General features: G+C 41.5%; 1 protein-coding gene and 1 long non-coding RNA gene across 2 annotated transcripts in view; both read left to right on the top strand.

The window, feature by feature from the left end:
• Positions 1-25,112, top strand: part of prkdc (protein kinase, DNA-activated, catalytic subunit) — a 102,411-nt gene that overhangs the window by 41,630 nt on the left and 35,669 nt on the right. The window contains exons 48-52 of the mRNA XM_063207035.1: positions 14,038-14,157; positions 14,775-14,918; positions 22,648-22,799; positions 24,010-24,141; positions 24,944-25,052. Of these exons, the coding sequence (XP_063063105.1) occupies positions 14,038-14,157; positions 14,775-14,918; positions 22,648-22,799; positions 24,010-24,141; positions 24,944-25,052 (657 nt within the window). The remainder of the gene's footprint in view (positions 1-14,037; positions 14,158-14,774; positions 14,919-22,647; positions 22,800-24,009; positions 24,142-24,943; positions 25,053-25,112) is intronic.
• On the top strand, positions 311-9,828 carry LOC134455757 (uncharacterized). Its single transcript, XR_010036154.1, has 6 exons — positions 311-850; positions 1,174-1,328; positions 2,194-2,256; positions 4,289-4,383; positions 9,444-9,604; positions 9,695-9,828. It is a non-coding gene; the product is annotated as an uncharacterized LOC134455757 (long non-coding RNA).

The following is a 25,112-nucleotide window of genomic DNA, read 5'->3' as shown; positions in this document are numbered from 1 at the left end:
GCTGATAATGAATGTCCATCCTCAACATCCATGCAATTTGGACCGGCTGAAGTATTTGCAATGAAAAAAATGGGCCAAAATCCCTGGTAGGACATGTGCCAACATAGTTAACACCTAATCAAAGTGCCTGGTGTCAATTTTTGTTCATAAATGTATGGTGTTATAATCGGGACAAAACATCCACGAGCGCCACTTACGGCACACGCGAGGTATTTTATTCTGCTCGCGCGCGTAGACACTGTCGCGCGCGCGAGTTTGCTCTGCGCGCGCGCGCAAATGCTGCCACGCGCGCGCAAACACCGTCTCACGCGCGAGAGGTGACATGAATTTCCTCACGCGCGCGAGCAGAAATATGAATATTTAAATTATCTCCTCCCACTGGTTAGCATAACAAATGAAGCGGAAGTTTGTTTAGTCCATAATAGTCAAACACAGAGAGCTCAGATCTCAATTGTTGATAGACTATCGTTGCTACGGTGACTGCAACCGACCACCTTTGAAACACAACTGAAACGCAACTCACGGCTGCTGCTGACAAGGGCATTCACATATTTATTCGTAAAACCATTTTATTTTTGGTGGATGAAAACATTGTGTCAATATGCTATGTCTATGTTCGCCTTATTCACCCGGAACGTTCTAAAGACGTTGAGGGGTACACTTCAGGGGTACATTCGGCAACGCACCAGCTGTCATGGCGCCTCACTTGCTGTGTTGTGTGCCCAAATGTTCGTCCTCAAAGAGAAAAAAATCCTACCGTGGACAGACTTTCCACCGTTTCCCCAAAGAGCAGGCACTTCGCAGTGGATGTATAAATCACATCTAGAGGGGTCCTGGTCCATATTTCAAGGTAAGATGCAAAATTATGTTCAATCATACGCATTAGCTAGCACAAATAAGCTAGCTCGTCAAACTTGTCATGACTCATGTAACCTAATGACGCGAATGCCTCGGTGAAATAAAAAATATGAATGTGTAATTACACAACGCTACATTTATATGATATTTCCAGATCGCTATTTCAAGATTAGGCTTTTAATTGTGTGGTAAGCGATCCGATGGCCACTGATTTTGTGCTACCAGAACCAGTAGCATAGGCCTGGCCTACTTGTGCCAAAATCAAGTTGTTTTGCTAACGAACTAAAATGCATACCCTGGTATTTATGGTTACAGATCAACGCTGAGACCAAGGTTTGCTCTGAGCACTTTGAGAAGCAGTGTTTTGTAAAGACCACCCGTGTTATCACAAAGCTTATAAAGGATGCTGTGCCAACTTTCGCCTGGACTTCAGAGAGGCCAAAGAGGAGAATCATCATTCGCAGACCGAGGTTAGTTTGTTCAGTCAATATTCAACTGACATGTGTTTAGCAACCCTCTAATAATAATAATAATAATAATAAACTGAGAATAGTTCGCCATAGGAATAGCCTACATTTAAATTTAGACAAGACTGGAGAATTAATGTATGTGCTGGAGATAATTGCACCGTTCCGCGGTGTCTCCTTCAAATGAATGGCAAAGTAGCATGCTAGCTTTGGCTGTGGGGAGGGTTTTGAACAGGACTGGCCTGCTCCTCCCTCCGAGTCCAGTGACTTTTTAATAACTCACTTTTCTAAAGTTTTAACTTGGATTTCTGTCACGTTTAAACGCCACCGCTCCTGGATCTCTCTCTATGCTGTGCCCTGCCTAGTATTTCTGAGTCCCCTGAAATAGGCTGTCTGCATTCTCTTTTTAAATGCACTGGGCCCTTTCTTTCAAATTAGTCAGTTCGTTTCAGATCTGGTCATTTCTGCTATAGGTGACTGCTCAAGATGTGGCTTCCTGTAGTTCAGAGATAGTTTTCAAAACTGCCTCAAGCTTATGTAGTAGTGTTAACAATAAACAGGTGTGGAACACATGGCCTATATTTGAATAGTTGTGGGAATAACTGTGGGAACATGGAGCAGCAAGAATAAGCTGTGGGACCAATGGGCTGTGGGAAACATAGAGCAGCTGACCCCCAACAGGGTCTTCATGGTTGTATGACCTGAATACATTTTCAAAGCGGAGCCACAGGATGCGGACTTCTACTCTTTTCCACTATTAGACGCGCCTTTGTCCTGCACCTGGCCTCAGCGAGGTGGGGTGTGCATACTCTTACTTTTATAAAAATGTTGTATATTGACCACTAATTCTGTGCATGCTGTCATACAGAGATGATGACCCATTCCTGAAGTTGGACGCCAGAATGCAGGAAGGTGCTGTTTAAGAGCCTAGGTAGGTATTTGCTCTCAAGACACTTGTTTGCCACAATTTAGGAAACACTGTCAAAGTGTGTGAATGACAAAGACCAGCTTACAATGATTTATCTTCTCTTTTCTTTTCTTTCTGTGCTGTGTGGGACATGTTTGACATGTAAATAGACCACTAGGCTAGTTCAGTTGTTGGCGGTGGATTTATGTTGATTATAAATACAAGTCCTTTAGTAGGCTAGTAGGCTAACTAATTAATGCGAGCATGACCTACTGTGTCATGCTAAACAAGCAGGAAGCTGGGCATTCTTGGCGACTCTAGGAACTACAAACCCCAACTCCGATGAGGTTGGGACGTTTGGTAAACAGTGAATAAAATCAAAATGCTATCATTTTCAAAACATTCAATCCATTCATTAGATGGAGAATAGTGAAAAGACAACATATTAAGTGTTAAAACCGAGAAAAAATATTGTTTTGGGGGACATATGTACTCATTTCTAATTTGATAAATCCAACATGTCTCAAAAGAGTTGGGACGGGGATCAGTGAAAATTAGTAAACATCCAAATAAGATAAAACGGCAAAGAAGAACATTTCAAAATGAATTGTACTGACGGACAATATAGGTGTCCAGGTATAAGATCATCACAGAGAGGCTGAGTCACTCAGAATTAAAGATGCAAAGGGAATAATTACCATAGTGATTACATACATTTTTGAATTCCCTTGGATTTACCACGATTGAGTGTATATAAGACATATTTTTGTTTATAAAATCGTTGTATAGGTTCATGACATCATGAAATATATATTGGCTGTAGTCTCACTCTAGCACACCAGGAATTAGAGCTATTGAAAATTGACCATATTAAGAATGCTTAATGCATGAAAATGATACAGGGGTGTAACATTCTCCTAAGCACCTGAGCTCACTTGAAATAGACCCAGAAGACATGGGAAACTGTCCTTTGCTTACAGAAGTCAGCAGAAGTTGTAGAAGTCCATTCTTTTTGACAATAATAGAGCATTGCACATCCTGTGCTACAGTAAAAATGGACCATCCAACTTGTATTAGTGCTAGCTTCAAAAGTCAGCCTCCATGATGGCATGTGGGTGCAGTAGTGCATTGGTTAAGATGTTCTCACTCATCTGTAGAGTTAAATACAGTGCTGAATGGTATAAATGGGTTTTAAACAGCATGAAAAGCCACTCATGCATTATATTTTGAAGGGAGATCTTCGATTACTGCCACATAGTAAGGTCAAATTGCATTCTCTACTATGTTTTAACAGTTTGGCTCCATCATAAGGACCAGCAGGTGATAAAATGGTGGGTTTTTGGTCAAGACCTGTCACACTGTAAGCACTACAGAAAGGAAAACATTGCAAAACATGACAAGGAATACACCCACCATTTAAGCTGGTGAAATCATGTCCAAGATAGGAATTAACACTGTTTTTTATATAAAATCATCTCATCGGTTAATGTATTTAACTGTTAATTGTTGTCTTTTGTTTTGTTTTTAGTCTTCCTCGACATTTGCTGCCATTTATTGTCCCCGTCCCAACTCTTTTGAGACGTGTTGGATTTATCAAATTAGAAATGAGTACATATGTCCCCCAAAACAATATTTTTTCTCAGTTTTAACACTTAATATGTTGTCTTTTTACTATTCTCCGTCTAATGAATAGATTGAGTGTTTTGAAAATGATAGCATTTTGATTTTATTCACTGTTTACCAAACGTCCCAACTTCATCGGAGTTGGGGTTTGTATAATACAGGCCAAGTCGTCATTGTTATAAGATGGTAATAACATCATCAAATATTTGCCCTGTTGAATGGATGTACGTTTTTGCGTCACATCCTGTTGATGCTAAAATTACGTGCACTGTTACATCAAGATTCATGAACTTGTCAGCAGTGCAGCCAGCCTTCTTTCTATGGCCGTAATGTAATCGTTTACAGCTCTCGAAATGAGCAGACAGCTCAGCTGCTTGGTGCATACTCTTACCAATCGGTCTATATTATTCCCTCTTGCATTATTTATTTTCAGGCGGTGGAAGAAGCACTTGCAGGTATGCTACCGACCAGGCTCCTCAACATCAATCAGAGACGGAAGATGAAACGGGATGAAGCAGTTAGATTGAGGTAAACATCTACACACCCCTGTTCAAATTCCAGGTTTTTGTTACGTAAAAAATGACAGAAAACAAACTTAAAGCTTTAAAAGGGAAGAATAGAAAATAAAACTTCTATTAACATTGTTGCATAAATATGCACACCCTTAAACTAATACCTTGTTGCAGCACCTTTGGCTTCTATCACCGCACTCAGTCTTTTGGGTAAGAGTCTATCAGCATGGCAAACATAGAAGTGACAATATTTGTACACGTATCTTTGCAAAAAGTACTCCAAATCTGACAGATTGCGAATGCATCTCATCTGCACAGTCCTGCTCAGATTGCCCAACAGATGTTCCGTGTCATACAGGAATGAACTCTCCCACTCCCAGTCCAGGTCTCTGCGGTCTTCTGAAAAGGACAATCTCATCATCCCCCGAGCCAGACTCCGTACTGTTGGTGACAGAGCTTTTTGTGTTGCTGCCCCCACGCTCTGGAACAGTCTACCTCCCAACATACGCCAGGCCCCCACACTGGCTACGTTGAAATCACATCTATTCACAGAGGCATATGGACTTTAACTTCACTGGCCCATCCCCTCCCCCTTTATGCCACTACAATGGCCACTGTGGAACTTTTCTAAATTCCAACCTCCATGACTTAAGCCCCGGTTACAACTGAAGAACGATAATCACATAGCATGATGCTGTCACCTTCATGCTTCACTTTACGCTTGGTGTTACCTTGGCAATGAGGTGTTGTTACCTTTTGTAATTATGTCCAAAATGTTAAACCTCGGTTTCACCTGACCATAATACATCTTCCCACATGCATTTGGGAGATTACAGAAGTATTTTTTGCAAAATGTACTCCACCGAGATTTAACTTTTTTGTCATAATTCGAAAGGGTATATTTGGCACAAAACATCACCCCAACAACACCATACTTTAAGTGAAGGGAGCCTTGTTGGGTGATCTGAAGAGGACTGACTGTGGGAGATTGCACTCGCAGTCTTTCTGATTTGGAGGGCTTTGCAAAGAGGGGTGAACGAATATTGCCATATTAATGTGTGCCATGCTGAGACTCTTACCCACAAAAGACTGTGCTGTAATGAAGGCCAAAGGTGCTGCAACTAAGAATTAATTTAAGGGCGTGACCAAAGAAACGAGGCGGAGGCGTAGCCATACTTTTCTCCAACAAATTTAATTGTACTAAGATGAATCTGGGCTCTTTCTCTTCATTTGAATACATGGCAATGAGGGTCCAAGCAAACCTCAAACTGATCATTATTGTTCTGTACCGTCCACCGAAATTCTCTTCGTCATTTCTATCTGATTTCTCCACCTTCATGTCGGACGTACTTACTAACTATGACAAAGCAATAATTGCTGGCGACTTTAATATCCACGTAAATAAATCAGATGACGCAATAGCCAAGTCTTTCTTAGACACATTAAATGGATTCGGTCTCGTCCAGAATGTTACAGAACAGCCTACCCATCGAAAAGGCAACACACTTGACCTTGTTATTTCACATGCACTTGATATCAATAATATATCGGTCACGGACGTCGGCCTCTCCGACCACCACTGTGTGTTTTTTGATTTTGACATTTCAACACAAATTAGCACACCCAACAATGTCATTCACAGACGACGCATTAATGCCTCTGCTGAGCTTAAGATTTCAGACCTCATCAAATCAGGTGACCTACTAAATGGTCACTGCACACCTGATGAAATGGTTGATAGCTTCAACAACAACTTAAGAGGAATTCTAGATAACATAGCTCCAATTAGAACGACGACAAGAACCAGAGCTAGGTATTCACCTTGGATGAATGACTCACTTAGAGCCTTAAAAAGAAAATGCAGAGTAACCGAGCGTCTTTGGAGGAAAACTAAATTAGAAGTCCACAGACAATCCCTTAGGGATGAGATCTCCTCCTACAATAATGCGGTACGCTCAGAGAGAAAAGCATATTTTTCCAAAATCATAACAGACAACCAGCACAATGCGAAAGTTCTTTTTTCCACTATTGACCACCTGCTTAATCCAACACATAGCAATAACAACCTAAATGCAGCATCACATGCCAAGTGCGAGGAATTTGCTAGATTTTTTAATAAAAAGATTGCCGACATTAGAGAAGGCATCCAAGGTGGAAACGCAGCAACCTCTGTCGCCCACTCAGGCGATACACCGAGGGGAGGGTTAAACCCCCCTAGGAGACCTGAGAGCTTCCAAAAGTTTTGTCCAATTACAGAGGACGACCTCTGTAAAATAGTCAGGGAAAGTAAGCAGTCTACCTGCAGCCTTGACGCGATCCCCACATATCTGCTAAAAAACATACTTGGTTGCTTAGCAGCACCTTTACTGCAAATTGTTAACACCTCTATGCTTACAGGCATTTTCCCAAGCTCATTCAAAACAGCCATGGTAAAGCCACTCCTAAAAAAGACAAATTTAGATCAGAATTCTTTAAACAACTACAGACCTATATCAAACCTCCCCTTTATAAGCAAGGTACTAGAAAAAGTTGTATTTAAACAGCTTAATCAACATCTGGCTGGGAATGATATCTTGGAAAAATTCCAATCAGGCTTTAGAGCCAACCATAGCACCGAAACAGCACTAACCAAAATAATAAGTGATCTTAGGCTCAGCACTGCCGCAAACAAAGTTTCAGCACTTATCCTCCTCGACCTCAGTGCCGCCTTTGACACGATAGACCACAACATACTAATTGACCGCCTTGAATCTTGGGTAGGCTTGTCCGGTCACGTCTTAGAGTGGTTCAAAACATATATTACAGGAAGACAGTTTTTTGTCACCATCGGAGAATACGTCTCCAACAAGTATGATGTGCCTTTTGGAGTTGCTCAGGGTAGTTGCTTGTGCCCTTCTCTCTCTATATGTTGCCCCTGGGCTCCATCATCAGAGAGCACAATGTTGATTTTCATAGCTATGCCGATGACACTCAACTATATATCTCTGTCGAGCCTAGCCAAACCACTGCCATTCATGCCTTGACTAAATGCATGTCTGCCATTACAGATTGGATGAACAGTAACTTCCTAAAATTAAATGAAGATAAAACTGAAGTGTTGCTCATTGGGCCTAAGAAAAAACGTGCAAAACTCCACTCAAGCCTAGGTGACCTAAGCATACACATTAAAGATAAGGTTACTAGCCTAGGTGTGGTCATAGACTCGGATTTGAGCTTTGAGCCTCACATCAACAAGATAACAAAATCTGCTTTTTTCCATCTTAGAAATGTCAACAAAGTGCGCGGCTTGGCCCCCCGACAAGACGCTGAGAAACTTATTCATGCCTTTGTCACCAGTAGGATTGACTACTGCAATGCTCTCTTCTCTGGTCTCCCAAAAAAATTAATTGACAAATTGCAACTCATTCAAAACTCTGCGGCAAGAATCCTAACAAGAACCAGAATGAGAGAGCACATCTCTCCTGTCTTGGCAGACCTGCACTGGTTACCTGTCTCATACAGAATCGACTTTAAGATTCTGCTCACAGTATTTAAAGCATTAAATGGACTTGCCCCTAGCTATATCTCAGACATGCTCTCTTTTTATGCCCCTGCTCGAGCTCTCAGGTCCACTGATGCCAAGCTGCTAAGGACCCCCACCCCCCCGCAGAAGAAGATCGGCGACGCCGCGTTTGCCTGCTATGCGCCCAAGAGATGGAACGCCCTCCCCATCGAGATCCGATCAGCCACCTCCGCCGACTCCTTTAAGAAGCAGCTGAAGACCCACCTCTTCATCCTTGCCAACTCCTAGCTGCCAAGGCGTCATAGTGTCCCAGCCGCCGCAGCGCCCTTACTACTCGCAATCCAGCCCTGGCAGGGGGCTCCCCTAGGTGGCCGCTGGTCTCTGCCTGAGGTTTCTTCCTGACTACAGGGGGTCTTTTTTCTCAGACATCACCGAGCTTTTTTTCCCCCTCACAAACTATGAATCAAGCGAAAGGGAGTTTTTCCTCACCCCTGATGCCACCAGGGGCCGCACCTGAGCGCCCAATCTCTGTGTGACTATCTATGACTTATGATAGGCCCAGCCACTATGGACCTTACACATCTAAGAATCCTGGTCCTAACCTACGTTGACCTTATGACTCTACATTCTCTGTCTATCTCTTCTTCCTCTGCCTTCTTGCTTTTTCTGCCTCTCCTCTATACCTCTCCTTTTAAATCTATCTCTAACAATGTTTTTTCCCATTTGTTAAGCACTTTGAGTTACATGCCTTGTATGACACAGTGCTATACAAATACAATTATTATTATTATTATTATTTTGTGCATTGCATTGCATTGATTAATAGTTTCGATTGAAGGAGGGAAAAGCTGTGAATTTATTTGTCTTTCTATTTTTTTTTACATCACAAAAACCTGACATTTGAAGAGGGGTGTGTAGACTTTTGGGAGCCACTGTACATGTAGAAATTATGCGTTCATATCTCTAACCCTCTTGGTTTAGCATGATAATGAAAAGAACTGTGAGCAAAAATGTGGCAAGCAGAAAACCAGAGTGGCTAGTGACTTGGGAAAACCCAACTGTGGCCGGAGAGCAAAACATTAATGTCAAACCCTTGTCTGTACCCAGACATGGGTTCCTACCAGGTGTACGGATACCCAAACACAACCACATCGTATGTAAAGCGCAAGTCTGAATTAAATTTTCTACACACATGTACCTAAAAAGTGTACCACAGTCACCGTGTAGTTTGAATACTTTTACTTGAAGGAGAGGATTGTGCACACAGGTGCAGTACGAAGGTCAACTGTAGTTTTCAGAGTGAGGAGTCTGCACACTTAGAATCGTTTTTGTTGCGTTTTATTTTTTCATGGCAGGATAACGTACCTCAACAGTCTTCTTCAGATTCTCTACAAACACAGTCTGAGTGGTGATTAGAACATGCCTGGCATCCAAGGGTGTGGCCAGTTTGTTAACCCTTTACACTCTACACTTTACAATTAGAATTATTGTACACTGTCTGGACAAGATGTAGAATACTACTGAGCGACAGTGATATGTCATGTTCTTAATACTGTTATATCCTGTCATTACAGACAAGGCGGCCGGAAACGTTGATGACCTCAATGACACTGGCTAGGTGAAGGACATCAACAAAATGGCATCAGGTCACCAGACATCAGCTCATAATCCACAACATCATCAACCATTTTGCGCCAAAAATGAAGCCGTTCACATACCATGGCATCCTAAGCAGGTAATTTCATACCTCTCAGTAACCTCAGAATGTATTAACAGAATAAACAAAATTATCACTTCCCATAATTTCTACCACATGTTTCAATAGGCAGCACTACACTACTGTGCAACAGTGAGAGAGAGCGGGCAAGGACAAGTAAAGCGGACCTACACTACAGCAAGACTTTGACACTTCTCCACGTTAGAGGCAACCATCACCCCCACCGTTGAGCAGCGGCTATGTGTAACCAAAGAGGAGATGATCCGACGATGTGTGTGTGGTGTGTGCGTGTGTGTGTGTGATGTATGATATTGTAACACTTCAGTCCTTCTTTTATACTATACAGTGTATACATATACATTTGTGGGTTTGTTTAAAAACCATAGCTGAGGTTAAGAAATGCATTATGACAAATACATCTGATTCAGGTGTACTGTCTTTTATTTGCCACAAATAAATCACATCCTGGAAACCTGTACGATGTGTGGATTTAAAGATCTGCCAGATCTTTGTGACGGCACAGGATTGCAGTGGAACCCAAACATAGCCTACGAACTCCCACGCCATCTCACCAACTGCCGATATGCAGTATGCCTGATTTTTCCTGTACAGCAAAGAAATGTAGAGATTGTGCCTTCATCAAGAATAGGTCATTTGGAATCACAAAAATTATTCAATTTACTTTGTGCGTGTGGTGTTGCTATTGCTGTTATTATTATGTTACTAGTGACCCCTTTAGTTGAGTTCCATAGTCTACATGAAATCTCTGCACTTGTGTTACCACTATTGGGATTGGCAGCTCCCTAAATGAAAATGAGAAAAACTTGCCTGGATGAAATGTTATGAACTGTATGCGTTGTGCTGCTTGCTGAAGTAACATGACACCCACATCACCTTCCAGAAATAAAGTGTATACAGGCTACCTAACCAGAGTCCTAGAGACCTATTGCTGCTGTGTGATGAAATCCAGGCAAAGGCCCAAAAGCTTTGGCAATTGCTGCAACATGTAAATAAGGTAGACAGATTAGGCCCCTGCAGATATGGCATGTGTAGATGGATTCACTAAATTCTTTAACCACTTAAATGGCTTGGGTCAGACAAGCTGGGCTGCACACTGACCCCTTCCATGTTGCCCATGTGGTTTTGTTGGCTGTGTGTGACAACCTCCGTACAAGGGCCGCCGATCAGCAACTGATGGCAGATTTATTTATTTATTTATTTAAATGTCTGCACCTTTTTTATTAAATGTATTGCATTGCACTGGTATCACATTGCATTAAATGTACTAGCCAAGTGACACAGAGAGCAGGTAAATACAGTGTATTGATCTGTACCATTTATGTCACTTCTTAAAGATTCAATTATTCAACTCTATATTCGAAGAGGCCGGTATTGCTCTACCATTTTCCACGAACCAGTCAACTTCCTGGGAGTAATTGCAGTACTTTGAGAAAGTGATCTTTCTAGCCTAATCATTAATTGTGCTTGTGTCAGTATTGTAGTGTCATTGTTTATTTACAGTGTGTCGACGCCATCTACTGGATACTCAGCGCACGGTTCATTTTCTAGCCACTTCATCATTTCATTCCAAAGCACAGAGTGAGCTCTTTGATGCAATGTAGGCTAAATTCACCTAGTTGTGTATATCCAATGACTTATGTAGACCTCCTTGTGTATACCCGTTGTGGATCGCTGAATACATAGCCTACAAAATCCATATTTCGGTCTCCGGTCTCAAGTCAACTGCGGCCGTCTTGCCTACTGTCGTCACCAGCTATGGAGAACACGACAGTGGCAAAATGAATGATTGTTCCAACCGATTTCAATAAAGGTTCTCTGATCTGACCGCTTGAATTGACTATCCGGCTCCCTCTTTTATTGCAATGCTTACCAGCAAAAGTATCAAACACACTTGAATCCTTATAGCCTACATTACAAATATCTGACTGGACCATCGTAGGAAACAGGTTTGTACCGGTATGTCTCTCAGTCATGCAGCACACGGAGCTGGATTTCAGTGAAACATTGCACTTACAACATGTTAACGTGCATTTTGGTCTTCTTTGCAAAACAACTTTGTCATCATGCCAAATGCCTAGCCTGCTAACTTTCTTAAAACGCACTCGTCGTGGGCAAAATGAAGCTTGACAGGACACGAACCATAGCATTTGATGAAATGTCTACTCACTTTATTCCTCATCTGCTGTCTGCGAATCTCAACAAGTTCGCCCATGAAATAAACAATTAAAAAACAATGTTTTCATAAAAATGGGTAAGCAATAGAGGTGCAACCTTCAGTCATTCCAATCAGTAAACGCCAGCATAGCCTTTCTACCTATAAATCCTCTCTGACGCCAGCTGCAGTTACTGTAGCAACGATATCAACAATTGCTCTTGAGATCTGTGTCTGATTATTTCAGACTAAACAAACTTCCGCCTCGTTGGTTATGCTAATCAGTGGGAGGAGATTATTTAAATATTCATATTTCTGCTCGCGCGTGAGGAAATTCATGTCACCTCTCGCGCGTGAGACGGTGTTTGCGCGCGCGCGCAGAGCAAAATCGCGCGCGCGAGAGTGTCTACACGCGCGCGCAGAATAAAATACCTCGCGTGGGCAGTAAGTGGCGCTCGTGGACCTTTTGTCCACATAATGACGCCATATAAATGGCACTGTATTGACTATTAATGATAAGGGGGCTAATAATTTTGTCCTTGCCATTTTTACACTTTTTTGTTTAAACTCATTGTGAAAATGGAAAAGTCCAAATTTAACTTATTGGATACTATCTCCATGGTGTATTCGTTTCCAGAATAACATACATTTATTAATAATGATAATTCTCAATGATCAATGAAGAGATATGTCTAATTTCAGGAGGGGGGCTAGTAATATCGTCCTCAACTGTAAGTACTGGTGATGTAAGATCCGAATTAATATCTCGTATGACTTCCTTTAGCTTGCTGGACTGTATCCATGTGTTTCAGCAAATAATGCAATTTCTTGAAGTCAGTCTTGCATGCCTCTCAGAGTTCACCCAGACGTTCGGACTTTCTCTTCCATGTCTCCTCATTCATCCTACCAAAGACATGCTCAATGTTGTTCATGTCTGGTTGTGCCCAGAGAGAGGAGGGGACCTAGAATTGGATTCTCATTGCATTGTATGTATTGAGTGAGGGGCCTTACAGATGACTTGGTCCCAGGTCTGGTGAAAGATGTCCGCGGCCCTGCATTCGCTCGTCTGCTCTCCTCCTCCACCGCACCACACTGCTGATCTCACCTGCACTTCCCTCGGGGTGCTGGGCCCCGCTGGACCCAGCTGGGCCTGTTGCAACACACAACACTGCAGACACAGCACTGCAAACACAAGCACCTGATTCACTAAGGAAAGCCTACATTTCATGAGGGACAGAAGAAATGAAATGAAAATGTCTTCAGCTAATTTGGCCTTTCATGTTGGTACAACACCTTTTTTTCATTGCACCAATGTCTGTGCTGATGTATTGCACTATATCAGGGGTCTGCAACCTATGGCATGCAATGGTATGATCACTGGCGGGCACACAGATATTATACCCAAAAGCTACTTCCTAGCTGAAAGTAATTTCCTTTCGCTAAAAAGACATTGTAAGGACATGTTGCGTTCAAGTTGAAAAAAAAGCATGCTGTCTTAACTGCTGTTGAATTTCTTTGGTAAGTTATAGAATACATGTGTCAGTTGTTGATCATGAAATACTGTAAATAATCGGCTTCATTATCTTTGAAACTAATGATTAAGGAAAAAGGGTTTAATTTGTTCCGGTTCTCCTGCTTAATTCTGTCAAAAGACCTGCAGTGCAGACACATTTTGTCATCCAACAAAATCCTACTGCGATTCCCGCTTGTGTTTGTTCCCAAAGCACAGGGCTAGGCTACTGAGTTGTCTCTCAAAATGTGTTGTTTATTCAACATAAAATGATGCATGAAAGACAAGAAAAATATCCAAATATCCATTAATGTTTTGATTTTGTGCCTTTTTGTGCCTTTTAACATCATTTATGCTTCTTAAAACTGTCATACAGTATAAATAAACCTTCTCTTTCAGTGGAGTAGCTGAATACTGCAGTCTTAATATTATTATTGTGACGTGGACAAACAAATGCTTTTCCGTAAGGGCAAGCATGGTCATTGAAAAAAGTATTATAAATTGGTACTCGATGTCACAAACGTTGCCACCCCTGCACTAGATTGTTGAAAGTTTTTGTTTTTTGTCTGTATATCTATCTTGCGTGTGTGTCTTGTATACATAGCTGTGAAAGTTTTCTTTGTCAATTAAAGCGTTTCCAGGAAACAATGAATGACCTACACATAAGTATGCCTGTTTGATAATTGGTGATCTGGTGTGTGTGTGTGTGTGTGTCTGTGTCTTTATCTGTGCATCTGTGTATGCACACCTGTATGTCTGTGTGTTTAGGGCACTACTCCCCCTGAGCTTCCTCCCTGGATGAAGTTCCTTCATGGGAAGCTGAGCAACCCGTCCACCCCTCTCAACATCCGCCTGTTCATCGCCAAACTCATCATCAACACTGAGGAGGTCAGAAAGCCTATACGCAATGTCATATAGAGTTCTTCTAGTGCTCTTCTTCTCCATATCTCTGTTATTCACCAATGCCTTTCAAAATCTATGTACTTGAAAATGCATGTGCATGTTCTTACCCAGTACATGTTCATTGCATAAATCCTTGACAACTTAAGTAGTAGTAAAGTAAAGAAGCATATGTCAAGCTGAGGACTTTTGCATATGTGAAGATATCACTTGGTATACTCTGTCAAGTTGTCACTTCAATGATGACAATGTTTACACCGACCCAGGTAAATGAAAAAACACACTTTCCCCATGGTTTGTACCTTTCGCTTACACACAGATTCTTTTTAAAAGCAAAACAAAAAAAGTAATATTTTCGAAAACTCTTTCGTGTTTGCTTCTAAACAAAGAAAAACACTGCCGCCTACAGGCTTGGTATATGCATGACAGGTCTCGACGGCATAATGACAAAGGGAAGAAAAAGTTAGTTAATCAAAATAGCTGGCCAAGTGTAAACGGCCCTTTTCTGATGACTTACAGAAGATACAGAATTGTGTGTGTCATTATTCATTTATTTCAATTTGGTGTTTTGAGAACTCATATGGACATCCTGTGCCCTGCTGTAGGTCTTCCGTCCGTATGCCAAGCAGTGGCTGGGGCCTCTGCTGCAGCTGGTGGTGAGTGGCCATAACGGGGGAGAGGGCATCCACTTCATGGTGGTAGACATCGTGGTCACCGTCCTCTCCTGGACCAGTCTGGCCACACCCAAGGTACGTCATCACAGCCAAAGGAGAACTCTGTCTCACTGAAGTTATTTTTTCTTACACTTAGCCTTGTATTCATTATTTGCAGTTGCAGGGCTAAATTGTATCTAAACTGAGCTACTGTCAGTTATAGGCCTTGAGCCAGGTCCCAAAAATTGACCTCTCGCAATCGAACGGGTGGGCAAGTTCTAATCTGTTTTTTTGACTTCTTGGACATCTCAAGTAAACAGTTTGGCATGATAACCATTGCAAACAGGTAGCTTTTTGGTAGTTATCATGTGTTGAAATGGTGGACCAGTAATATGGAAATGTGAAAATCGGTATTGTGGTTCTTTGCTATTACGGCAGTGCTTAATTTGAGCCGGAATATGCCGGAACAGGATCCCCCACCTCGTAATTTTGACCCCCCTGCGTTCCGGGACTTATTTTGGCTGATCCGGCACCTCCCGTGAATTAATAAAATATTATAGCCTATTATAACGGACTACCTCTGCCTCCTCAGGAGTGAGAGCGCAGCATCATGCCATGTTCACTAGGCTACATTTCCCATCTCACCGTGCAGCCTATAGGCCTAAATTGGGTTTGAGACTGTCAGGATCGCAACAACCACGAGTGAGCAAGCGAGAAGGAACCATGAAGTGTGCGCGCCGAGAAGATCACCATTTCTGAATCACGAAAGCTAGACAGTAGACACTGATGTGCGCTGTTCCAAATTGAGACCGAGCGCGAGAGTCTGCAAACAAGAGTTTGCAAAAGTGCACTACTAAAAAAAGAAAAAAGATATTCGTTGTGTTGATCTAAGTTATTTCTTATGTGTTGGTCAGTGGTTTTATTCATATTTGGAAAGGTAACGAAGGCTAAACCAACTCATAACCTTTTAAACTTTAAAATAGCCTACAGTCGGCTGCACGTTACAATATGGTAGAGCTGAAGGCAACGCGCACCGACTTAAAAAAAAAAATCGACATCATATTTTATAATCGCGACGCAGGGGCATGCAACAGTTAATCATATATGACATTCGACATAGTGAGAGTGTTTGAGTGAAAGGGAGAGGATTCTGAAGTGGCGACCTCTCCACGTATTGCAGTAGGAGAAGTCCAGCGTTTGCGTGGCTATTTTGGTGAGGGAAGCGCAATTGGTAGCCTACTGCTTGTCCCACACATTTAAGAATCATAACTATTATGGATCTACTACATTTCCATCCCGAGTATCTGATTAAATGTAGGCTACATGAAGTTGCCCCTCCCTCGCTGTTTGTTCATATGCGCGGATGAGATGGAAAGCCTGGCTGTGCCAAACATTGTTTAAAAGTTTTCATCAAATTTTGGTCGGCACACAAGGTTTTGGACATAGGCTACTAGTTTATAGTGGCACGGGCGCCTGGGCCACTTTCGGTGCATTAATCAGCCATGTAGCAAAAAGGATAGATAGCCGAGGTGAGAGGATGATATCTTCCACGGCTCCGCCTAGAGCGCGCGTTTCCTTCCCTCCCAGGACCCACCCGACAGCTGCTTACAAGTCAATTTGAGCACGAAAACAGCAAAGACAATGTGATGTTTCATTCAAATATGGCATACACGCTCCAAATAAAGCACTTGCTGGAGGGATTTTCAATCGGACCGCAGCGCGAGCAGACAGTCAGTGTGAAAAGCCAAGTCTAGGGAACATCGCCGTCTTCGCTGCCGCTCGCTTACCATCAGTGCACGAGCCCTTGAAATAGTGAAGTGGCATATCGCAACAGCACATGCGGATTAGCCAAATTATATGCAAGAAAGTCGCCAACAAAGCGTGGATTTGCCAACGTTGTGTGAATACGGGGAAAGGATAACAATTGGAAAGCCATGCGCTGTCCTTTCCATGGGTAGTAGAAGACCGATTCGGTTTCTTTTCACCTCATGGAAAGCATACTTTCCATGCACTGCATTTGCTGAAACTACTAAGCATAAAGTTAGCGATCAAACTAAAATATTGGTTGTTGTCATTACATCATTTAATAGGCTATGGTTGTTGGCCATTGGATTGCCAACCGTATTAAAAAACAAAAGTATGGTTCCATGAGCTGACATGCTCAATGTCGTTAAAATATAGGGAATTGCATCCCCCCGTTTTTATTCGTTTGCGTAATTGTAGCCTATGTAGATTTTTTCTGTGCGTTCCGGGACCTCTGTCCAACTCATCATCGCTGTGGTGTCATATGTGTTTTGCGTTCCGGTACCTTGTGATTTACAAATTAAGCACTGTATTACGGTATGTAGTTAATTGACCACACAGGGTGCTTGAATTACCTCAGGGATGCTTCCCCTTCTAATAAGACCCTACAGGGGTTGTTAGAGCACATTAATAGGCCTAATAGAATCACCTCAGCAATATGTGAATGACAAAATGTGATAAAAAGGATAACATATGAAATCCGTTTTTTATGTTTTTTTTATTTTTACTTTTTTACTTTTCCCCCAACAGCAAAGCAACACTAAAAACATAATTAATTAACACATACTAACATGTGACAATCATATACTGTACATTAATATGGCATGATAACCATTGCAAAGAGGTAGTTAGTGAAAGATCATGCGTTGAAATGGTGAACCAGTAAAACGGAAATGTGAAAACTGTATTGTTGTTCTTTGTTATTATGCAGTTTTTTGACCACACAGGGTGCTTACATTTCCTCAGGGATGCTTTCCTTTCAATCAAGACCCTAAAACGGTTGTTAGACCATACCAATAGACCTAATAGAATCACCTAAGCAATATGTGAATGACAAAATGTGATAAAAATGACAACATGTGAAATCGTTTTTTTTTTTTTTTTTTAATTAAACTTGTCCTGCAACAGCAAGAATAACATGAACAAACACCATGAACAAATACACATTAACCATATTAAAATAAACTAAAGAGCATTATTTCAGTCCTCAAGATCTGACACAGTCCAGTAAGCATCTGGAAATATGTCACCATGATTATCCTCTTCATGCTGATACACGCATGTCTGAAGTTTTTAGAGGGTTGTGCATTTTGAGCTACTTCTCAGACATTGGCAATCCGGCAGTTTACATTGATGGCTGCACTTGCAAGACATCAGTTGTAGCACTGCCTCAGGGGCTGGAGATTGCCGCATCCATAATGAGCTGGTCATTTTCATAGTTGGCCCAACCATGGTCAAGTGGGGTTGGGATTTGTGGATGCTGCTGAAGATTTGCTCTCAAGATGCCAGCCTGATAGTTGGCAAACATAGCATGCATGAGGAGGCAGTCCTCACATGGTGGAAGTTGGCTTGATTCACACTCCATGCTGAGTGGAGAAAAGCTGGTAGCAGGTTGTATTTATGTTCTACGTATTTGTCGATGTTATGTAGAGTTGACACCTAAATGCTTCATGAATACATCCATGGACAGCTCCAAGTCCTGCCCCAGCTTATGAAAAACTGCTTGAAAGAGCTCTGATCTCATCGTGAAGCACTTAAGTACTACTTATTACTACTTAACCCCTTAGCACAGCACTATGGCTCTCTGTAATGTCATAGCAATGTTGTTGATGTAGTTAAGCATTTTCAGCAAGTGAATAGGGGAGACCCCAGCTGCAGTAAGATGCTACATGTTTTTGGGAAACTCAGCCGAAGACGACATTATAAGAGTTACCAGCAGGGACAGCCAGATGAAGGTAGATGTGGGTCATTCCACGCCAAATCAACAAGTGCCCGCACACTTAGGTCTCAAAAAATTCTGAAAATATTACCAAGTGTACCCATGGTACTTAAGAGAAACACTGTACATTTATTTGAATGTAAGATGTATACTCTCCGTGTTACAGCCAATTTTACTGGGGGAGGGGGGTGCCCATTTTGTTCACACTCTTTTTTTTGTCAAAGTTCACAAGCCCCTAGCTCAATAACTAAACCATGTAGGAAGCTCAAATTTGGCATGCTGGTACATAGATAGGAATAGTTTGTTGCTAAACTGTCAGTTTTGGTCTGTATGATCCTGCATTGTCATAGCATTCCCTCAAAGATGATACAAATTGTACTGGAGTTTTTGGCTGTGCTCTGTTTAGGCCTTCAGAAGACATATTTGTGCCCAACATAGCCTCTTGATTTTTTTCCCTTGTAGAGACAAGTAGGAACACTGTCATAAAAAGCTATAAATAGAAAGGAAACCCCATCAGTGTTTGAAAAGACCTCACAAGTCTGACAAATCATTTTGGGTGTCATTTTCAGAGCTCCAGAACCCCCTGTGGGATTGTCCACAGATTTTTATTTGATTTTTTTCTTCATTCTGCATGAACTCTTCTTTTTAAAAATGCCAATGAGACTTGTCTTATGTGATGTTTTCTTTTTTAATTTCCAACCTGAACATGGGCACCATGCACATTGAGAGCAATATGTTTTCTATGCATTTCTTCCGCTGCCATCTGCTGGTCAAAAAAAGTAACAACATGACTCTATGTGCCTGACCTACTGTCTCTTTTGGTGTGTGAACCTGCTCCCACATTGAACGCTCCTGAAATCATTGAAATTGAAAGGGATACCTGCACCCCTGCACAGGGACTCTCGGGTGATCATGTCTGGGCAAAATTTGCATTTGATTATTTAGTCTTTACATTAAATGTTATAGAAATCATGTTGCTCTCTTTTTGCATTTTGCCCATGTTCAGGGTGGAAATTAAAAAGGAAAACATCACATAAGACAAGTCTCATTGGCATTTTTAAAAAGAAGACTTCATGGAGAATGAAGAAAAAAATAAAATAAAAATCTGGGGACAATCCCACAAGGTGTTCTGGTGCTCTGAAAATGACACCCAAAATGATTTGTCAGACTTGTGAGGTCTTTTGGTCAAACACTGATGGGGTTTCCTTTCTATTTATAGATTTTTATGGGAGTGGTTCTACTTGTATCTACAAGGGGAAAAAATCATGAGGCTATGTTGGGCACAAATATGTCTTCTGAAGGCCTAAACAGAGCACAGCCAAAAACTCCAGTACAATTTGTATCGTCTTTGAGGGAATGCTATGACGATGCAGGATCATACAGACCAAAACTGACAGTTTAGCAACAAACTATTCTTATCTATGTACCAGCATGCCAGATTTGAGCTTCCTACATGGTTTAGTTATTGAGCTAGGGGCTTGTGAACTTTGACAAAAAAAAGAGTGTGAACAAAATGGGCACCCCCCTCCCCCAGTAAAATTGGCTGTAACACGGAGAGTATACATCTTGCATTCAAATAAATTTACAGTGCTTCTCTTAAGTACCATGGGTACACTTGGTAATATTTTCAGAATTTTTTGAGACCTAAGTGCGCGGGCACTTGTTGATTTGGCGTGGAATGACCCATATTTGAGCAGAAGGAGACAAATGAAAGCAGATAAAGCTCATAGAGTCAACTCCATCTGTCAGGCACAGACGCACAGCCACTGCCACACCAACACGCATGCACATTATGTGTATTCTCTGGGTTATGTGTGGAATGATCAAAATTTGAGAATAGCATAACATATGAATCTAGAAACCACCACTTATTTTCACATAGTAAATGTACTTTCATTACCAGACACTGAAGTAGTAACTGTAAGAGAATGCAACTCTTCAATTTTTTTATTGTTAATAATCGTGAAACGTGTAATCTGTTATTCCCTGTTACTGGCCTGCTCTCTGGACTCTTCACAGTATGTTGCTTTGAAGGTGGGGTGATCCCTCACCCCCACTACTTTCAGTGCAGAGTGGGTCAGTCTGTTGATTTGGGACTTTACTTTTATGGTTAGATTTCCAAACCCAAGTGATTGTATCATAGGCATGCACAGATATAGGAACGGACTTGGTGGTGCTAAAGCACCTGCCCCTTCGCAGTATTGGACGAAAAAAGGCCCTTTTTGACAGTTCCCTTTTATTTTGTCACAATGTGTTCCATATTGGCATTATCATCTACGGTAGAAATTCTTGAGATCAAAAGCATGTGACAATTCCCCCTGATATAATATAGTTTAGAATTCAAGGGTAGGGAATGTAACTTATGTCTCAAGGGCCGTTTACGGCCCCTGACGTAATTTTAACCGTGGGCATGCTTTGTAAAGAACTCTTAGAAATTTCATTTGCAATACACTTAAGTTGTTTTCAGGGGACCTAGTGGAGGTGGGGTCTGTTGTGAAGGTGCCCACCTTCAATGTAGGCCTAAACTGCAGGGGGAAATCCTGATCTGTGTTCATAGTGCAGCCTTTTGTAAAATTTGAAGTGGTCCACGAATGAAAATAGCTCCCCACTCCTGCTCTAACCTAGCAAGGCAACTGGAAGTTACACATGCCCCCCGCCCCCACCTTGAGCAACTGCCCCCAAAAATGTCTGTGCATGCCACTGGATTGTATAGTGTAGTACACTCTCAATAACAGCATGGTACAAAAAGTTACTTTATCCTCTCCAAACACCCTTAGTCGATGTAAAAAGTGTAGTCTCTGCTTTATCAAATAGGTCTTTGTCTACATATCAAATTCGAGTGTGTCTGTAAATTAGTTTACATTTAAGTACACTACCGGTCAAAAGTTTGGGGTCACCACACTTTCCTCCCACAGTGCTTCTTTCTGACAGTTAAGCTTATTCCTTTTCAATTTCAGGTCTAGTATAAAATCAGTGTATAGAGTTATTGTTCCCTGAAATTAATGCATGCAACAAATAAGCAATTTGATATTGGAAAAAGTAACTGTTGAATGGATTTACTTGTATAGACCATGCATAGAATAGACCAAAATGTATCACTAACTTTGGACTAATCAAAGTGTACTAAGGTAGTGTCTAGTCTGGTGTACTAATTAAAAATGGACTAAAACACGTATTTCTATGTAATAAATGGGTGAAAAAGCTTGGTTAGATTTCACTCTTCTGTCAAGTTTAAACAATTTTATGGGTAATCAAACCTTTTTTCACCTGTGGCTGTTCAGTACTTTCCATTATTCAATTTCAAGCTATTTAAAAGATGTTTGCGACTTGAATTGCAAACAAATAACTGGAAAAATGAAGGTGACCCCAAACTTTTGAACGGTAGTGTACATTACACTTTGTTTGGATAATGAAACATAACTATTAAGGAAACTTGTAATACAAAACCCACCTGTATTGTAATGTACTGGGAAAATTGTGTGGTGAGGAATAGAAGATTTATTTTTTTACCCAATCTTTCAGTATTTTCACTCTTGAGAAATAAACCCTCATTTTTAAATGAAAAGTCAGTGAAAATGGGGGCCTGAACTAAATTAAGTGGGAAATATGTGTAACGTGCCTTTTGAACTATCCAAGAACTTTGTATAACATCTTTTCCTATAAATATGTTTATCTCAAAGTCATTTTTATGTTCAATTTATCAAGATATTAGCAAATTAGCCCAGGCGTTTTTAGTGTAAAATGGTTCAAATAAGAAATACATGATAAATATGATAAAGCTACTGTTCTGCAAAGGTTATCATACCAATTCATAAACTGGACATATATAGCAATAATAAAATACCAACAAGACTTTGCCCACCCTTTCGATTGCGATCGGTGGTCTGGCTCATGGACTATTATGTATGCATATTGTTTTAAATAGTAGTACCGGTAGTTTATTTGAGTATAGTGGTTGTTGTATTGGTGGCAATGTAGGCAAAAATACCAAGGGAGCAGTCATTATACATGTTGTTACTACACTTCACATTGATTACATTGACGTAACAGTCATCCATTATACCTCTGCTGCTGTGTCTCCAGGGCAACACCAAAGACGAGGTTCTAGCCAATCGACTGCTAGAGTTCCTGATGCGGAACTGCTTCAACCAGAAGAGGCCTGTGTTCCGCCACAACCTGGAGATCATCCGCACGGTGGTGGAGTGCTGGAAGGATTCTCTACACGTGCCTTACGGGTAAGGATTCTCTACATGTGCCTTATGGGTGAGGACTCTCTACACATGCCTTACGGTTGAGAGAGAGACTTCATTAATCCCCAAGGGGAAATTGAATGCCACCTGGCCATCCACACATTACAGCAGGACAAGACACAAAGAAAATGAAAAAAGTAATAAGAAATACCGTATTAGCCTGAATATAAGACCATCCTGAATATAAGACGACCCCCCATTTTCAGGCTCATGTTTTGGGGAAAAAAGTTTTTTTGAAGACTAAATTTTGTTTCACATTGTTAAAGGATAGCTCCGGCGTAAAATGAAAGTTTCACCATCGATTTCCCATGCCCCAAAATGTATCTAATGATGAGCCATTCCGAGAAATGCTGCGCCGTTATGGAGTTAGCTTATTTCAAGCTTTTTGGCGAATAACGCAGCCAATGCATCACGGCGGGGCCAATTTGTAAATATTACTTTCTGATGTTTCCCCGCTATAAACAACCTCAAAAACGCTACACACTTCATCACAAAGGTATCGTCAATCAAACCGAGGCACAGAGAAGATCATCGGACCACACAGTCTGTCACTGGCCAGTGTTTTCAGAGGTGTATCACTGTTGCAACTCTCTAGTCTGACCCGGATGCAGGCTACTCCATCAGGTGGCTAGGTAAACATGGTCCGTGTGTGTTCTTATTCCGGCTGCGGCCGTAAAAAGAAAAGCTGGAACCCCGACAGTTTTCACCGACTGCCACTGTCTAAACCAGCCATATTACGGGAATGGCTAATGGCATCAGAACTGGACGAAACTGACATAAAAACCCTGAGGGATAGCACTCAGCAGCTGTTGTTAAAAAGTCCCCCTGAAAGACCTCCTAAATCTTTCTAAAACTCCTAAGTGTCAGAACAGTTAAATTGTCATTAGTGATCATTCATAGCCTGGGACCAGTGGTACATTATATACTAGAAGAGCCTGGAGTCTTAATTTTCTTAACTAAAAGACATCTGTGGGCTGTCTATTAGCGGGTTTACCACTTCATGTAAGCTAACTTTGTCAGGCTAACTTTGACGTCATGGTTTTATTGCCAACATGCTGCATCAATGTTTTATCTTACTTCAACTTTCAGGGTTTGTCTTTGGGTTGGATTGGACTGTATAGATTGCTTTAATTTTTTGTGAATGTGTTGCAATATATTCATTGTGTTTATACTGTACTTTCTCTTCCCCTTGTAGTCTGATCTATGAGCGCTTTGCCGGTACAGACCCCAACAGCAAGGACAACTCAGTGGGTCTACAGCTGCTGGGCATTGTGCTGGCCAACAACCTGCCTCCCTACGACATCGACTGCAGCGTCAGCCAGGACCGGTGAACATCTGTTGTTTTAAACCAGTAACCAGAACATCTGGGAGGGCATTTGTGGCTTATTGGTTAGGGAGTTGGTTTAGGGATCAGAAGCATCGCAGGTTCGAATCCCACACTAACCTGTGGGTAATGGCTGAAGTGCCCTTGAACAAAGTATCTAACTTTATATTGCTCTTGGGACTGTAACCATTAAGCCACTTTGAATAAAAGCATCACCTAAGTGTAATGTAATCTGACAGACACTAATATGGCTAATACAGAATTTCTACCCATTATGCCTTGTGTACACCAATCGCGACCTACGTGACGCAGGTAGCTGAGGTGGTTGAAGAAGTTTCGGCATGAATTCGCTTCATTTGCTCTGGATGTGCCATTGACATGTTTTATTTAGCTAATCACATAACGCCTTTGACTTGACAGCCTGGGACATTCGGAGATATGAACAGTCCAATTCGTTTTCGCCGAACCGCGTCATGGCTCATTTCCATAAGATTAGCTTGACTTTAATCGGTAAAATTCGCTCTGGTCGCTCAGTTTGCTTCGCTCTTGGCAAATTTGCTCTGGTAGCTTTATTCGCCTTCCCCCCATAGAGAAATAATGACTTCCGCCGCTCAGGTTGCGTAGGTCGTGCTTGTTGTACACAAGGCATTACCCTACAACCTGGCTGCACTGACTGTGTTATGCCTGACTCACTTTGTAGCCTTCCACATATTTCTGTTTACTTTATGTCCTTTTGCACATTTTTTTAAAATGTTCTTGCATGTAGACCCCAACAATACTCCTGCATCACATTTTCCTCCCACAGCTATTTCCAGTCCCTTGCCAACAATCTGGGTTTTATTCGCTACAAGGAAGTGTTCTCTGCTGCTGCTGAAATCATTGGCCTGATTCTCAACTACCAGGCAACAAAAAATGTAGGTGACTTCATCTGTTTGTGTATGTGATGTTTGTAGAAAGAAGGGATGCATGTACGG

Source organism: Engraulis encrasicolus, chromosome 9 (assembly GCF_034702125.1).
Source record: "Engraulis encrasicolus isolate BLACKSEA-1 chromosome 9, IST_EnEncr_1.0, whole genome shotgun sequence".
NCBI lineage: Eukaryota > Metazoa > Chordata > Actinopteri > Clupeiformes > Engraulidae > Engraulis > Engraulis encrasicolus.
Note: the sequence above shows the minus strand (reverse complement) of the source record. Positions and strands in the feature narration are given on the sequence as shown.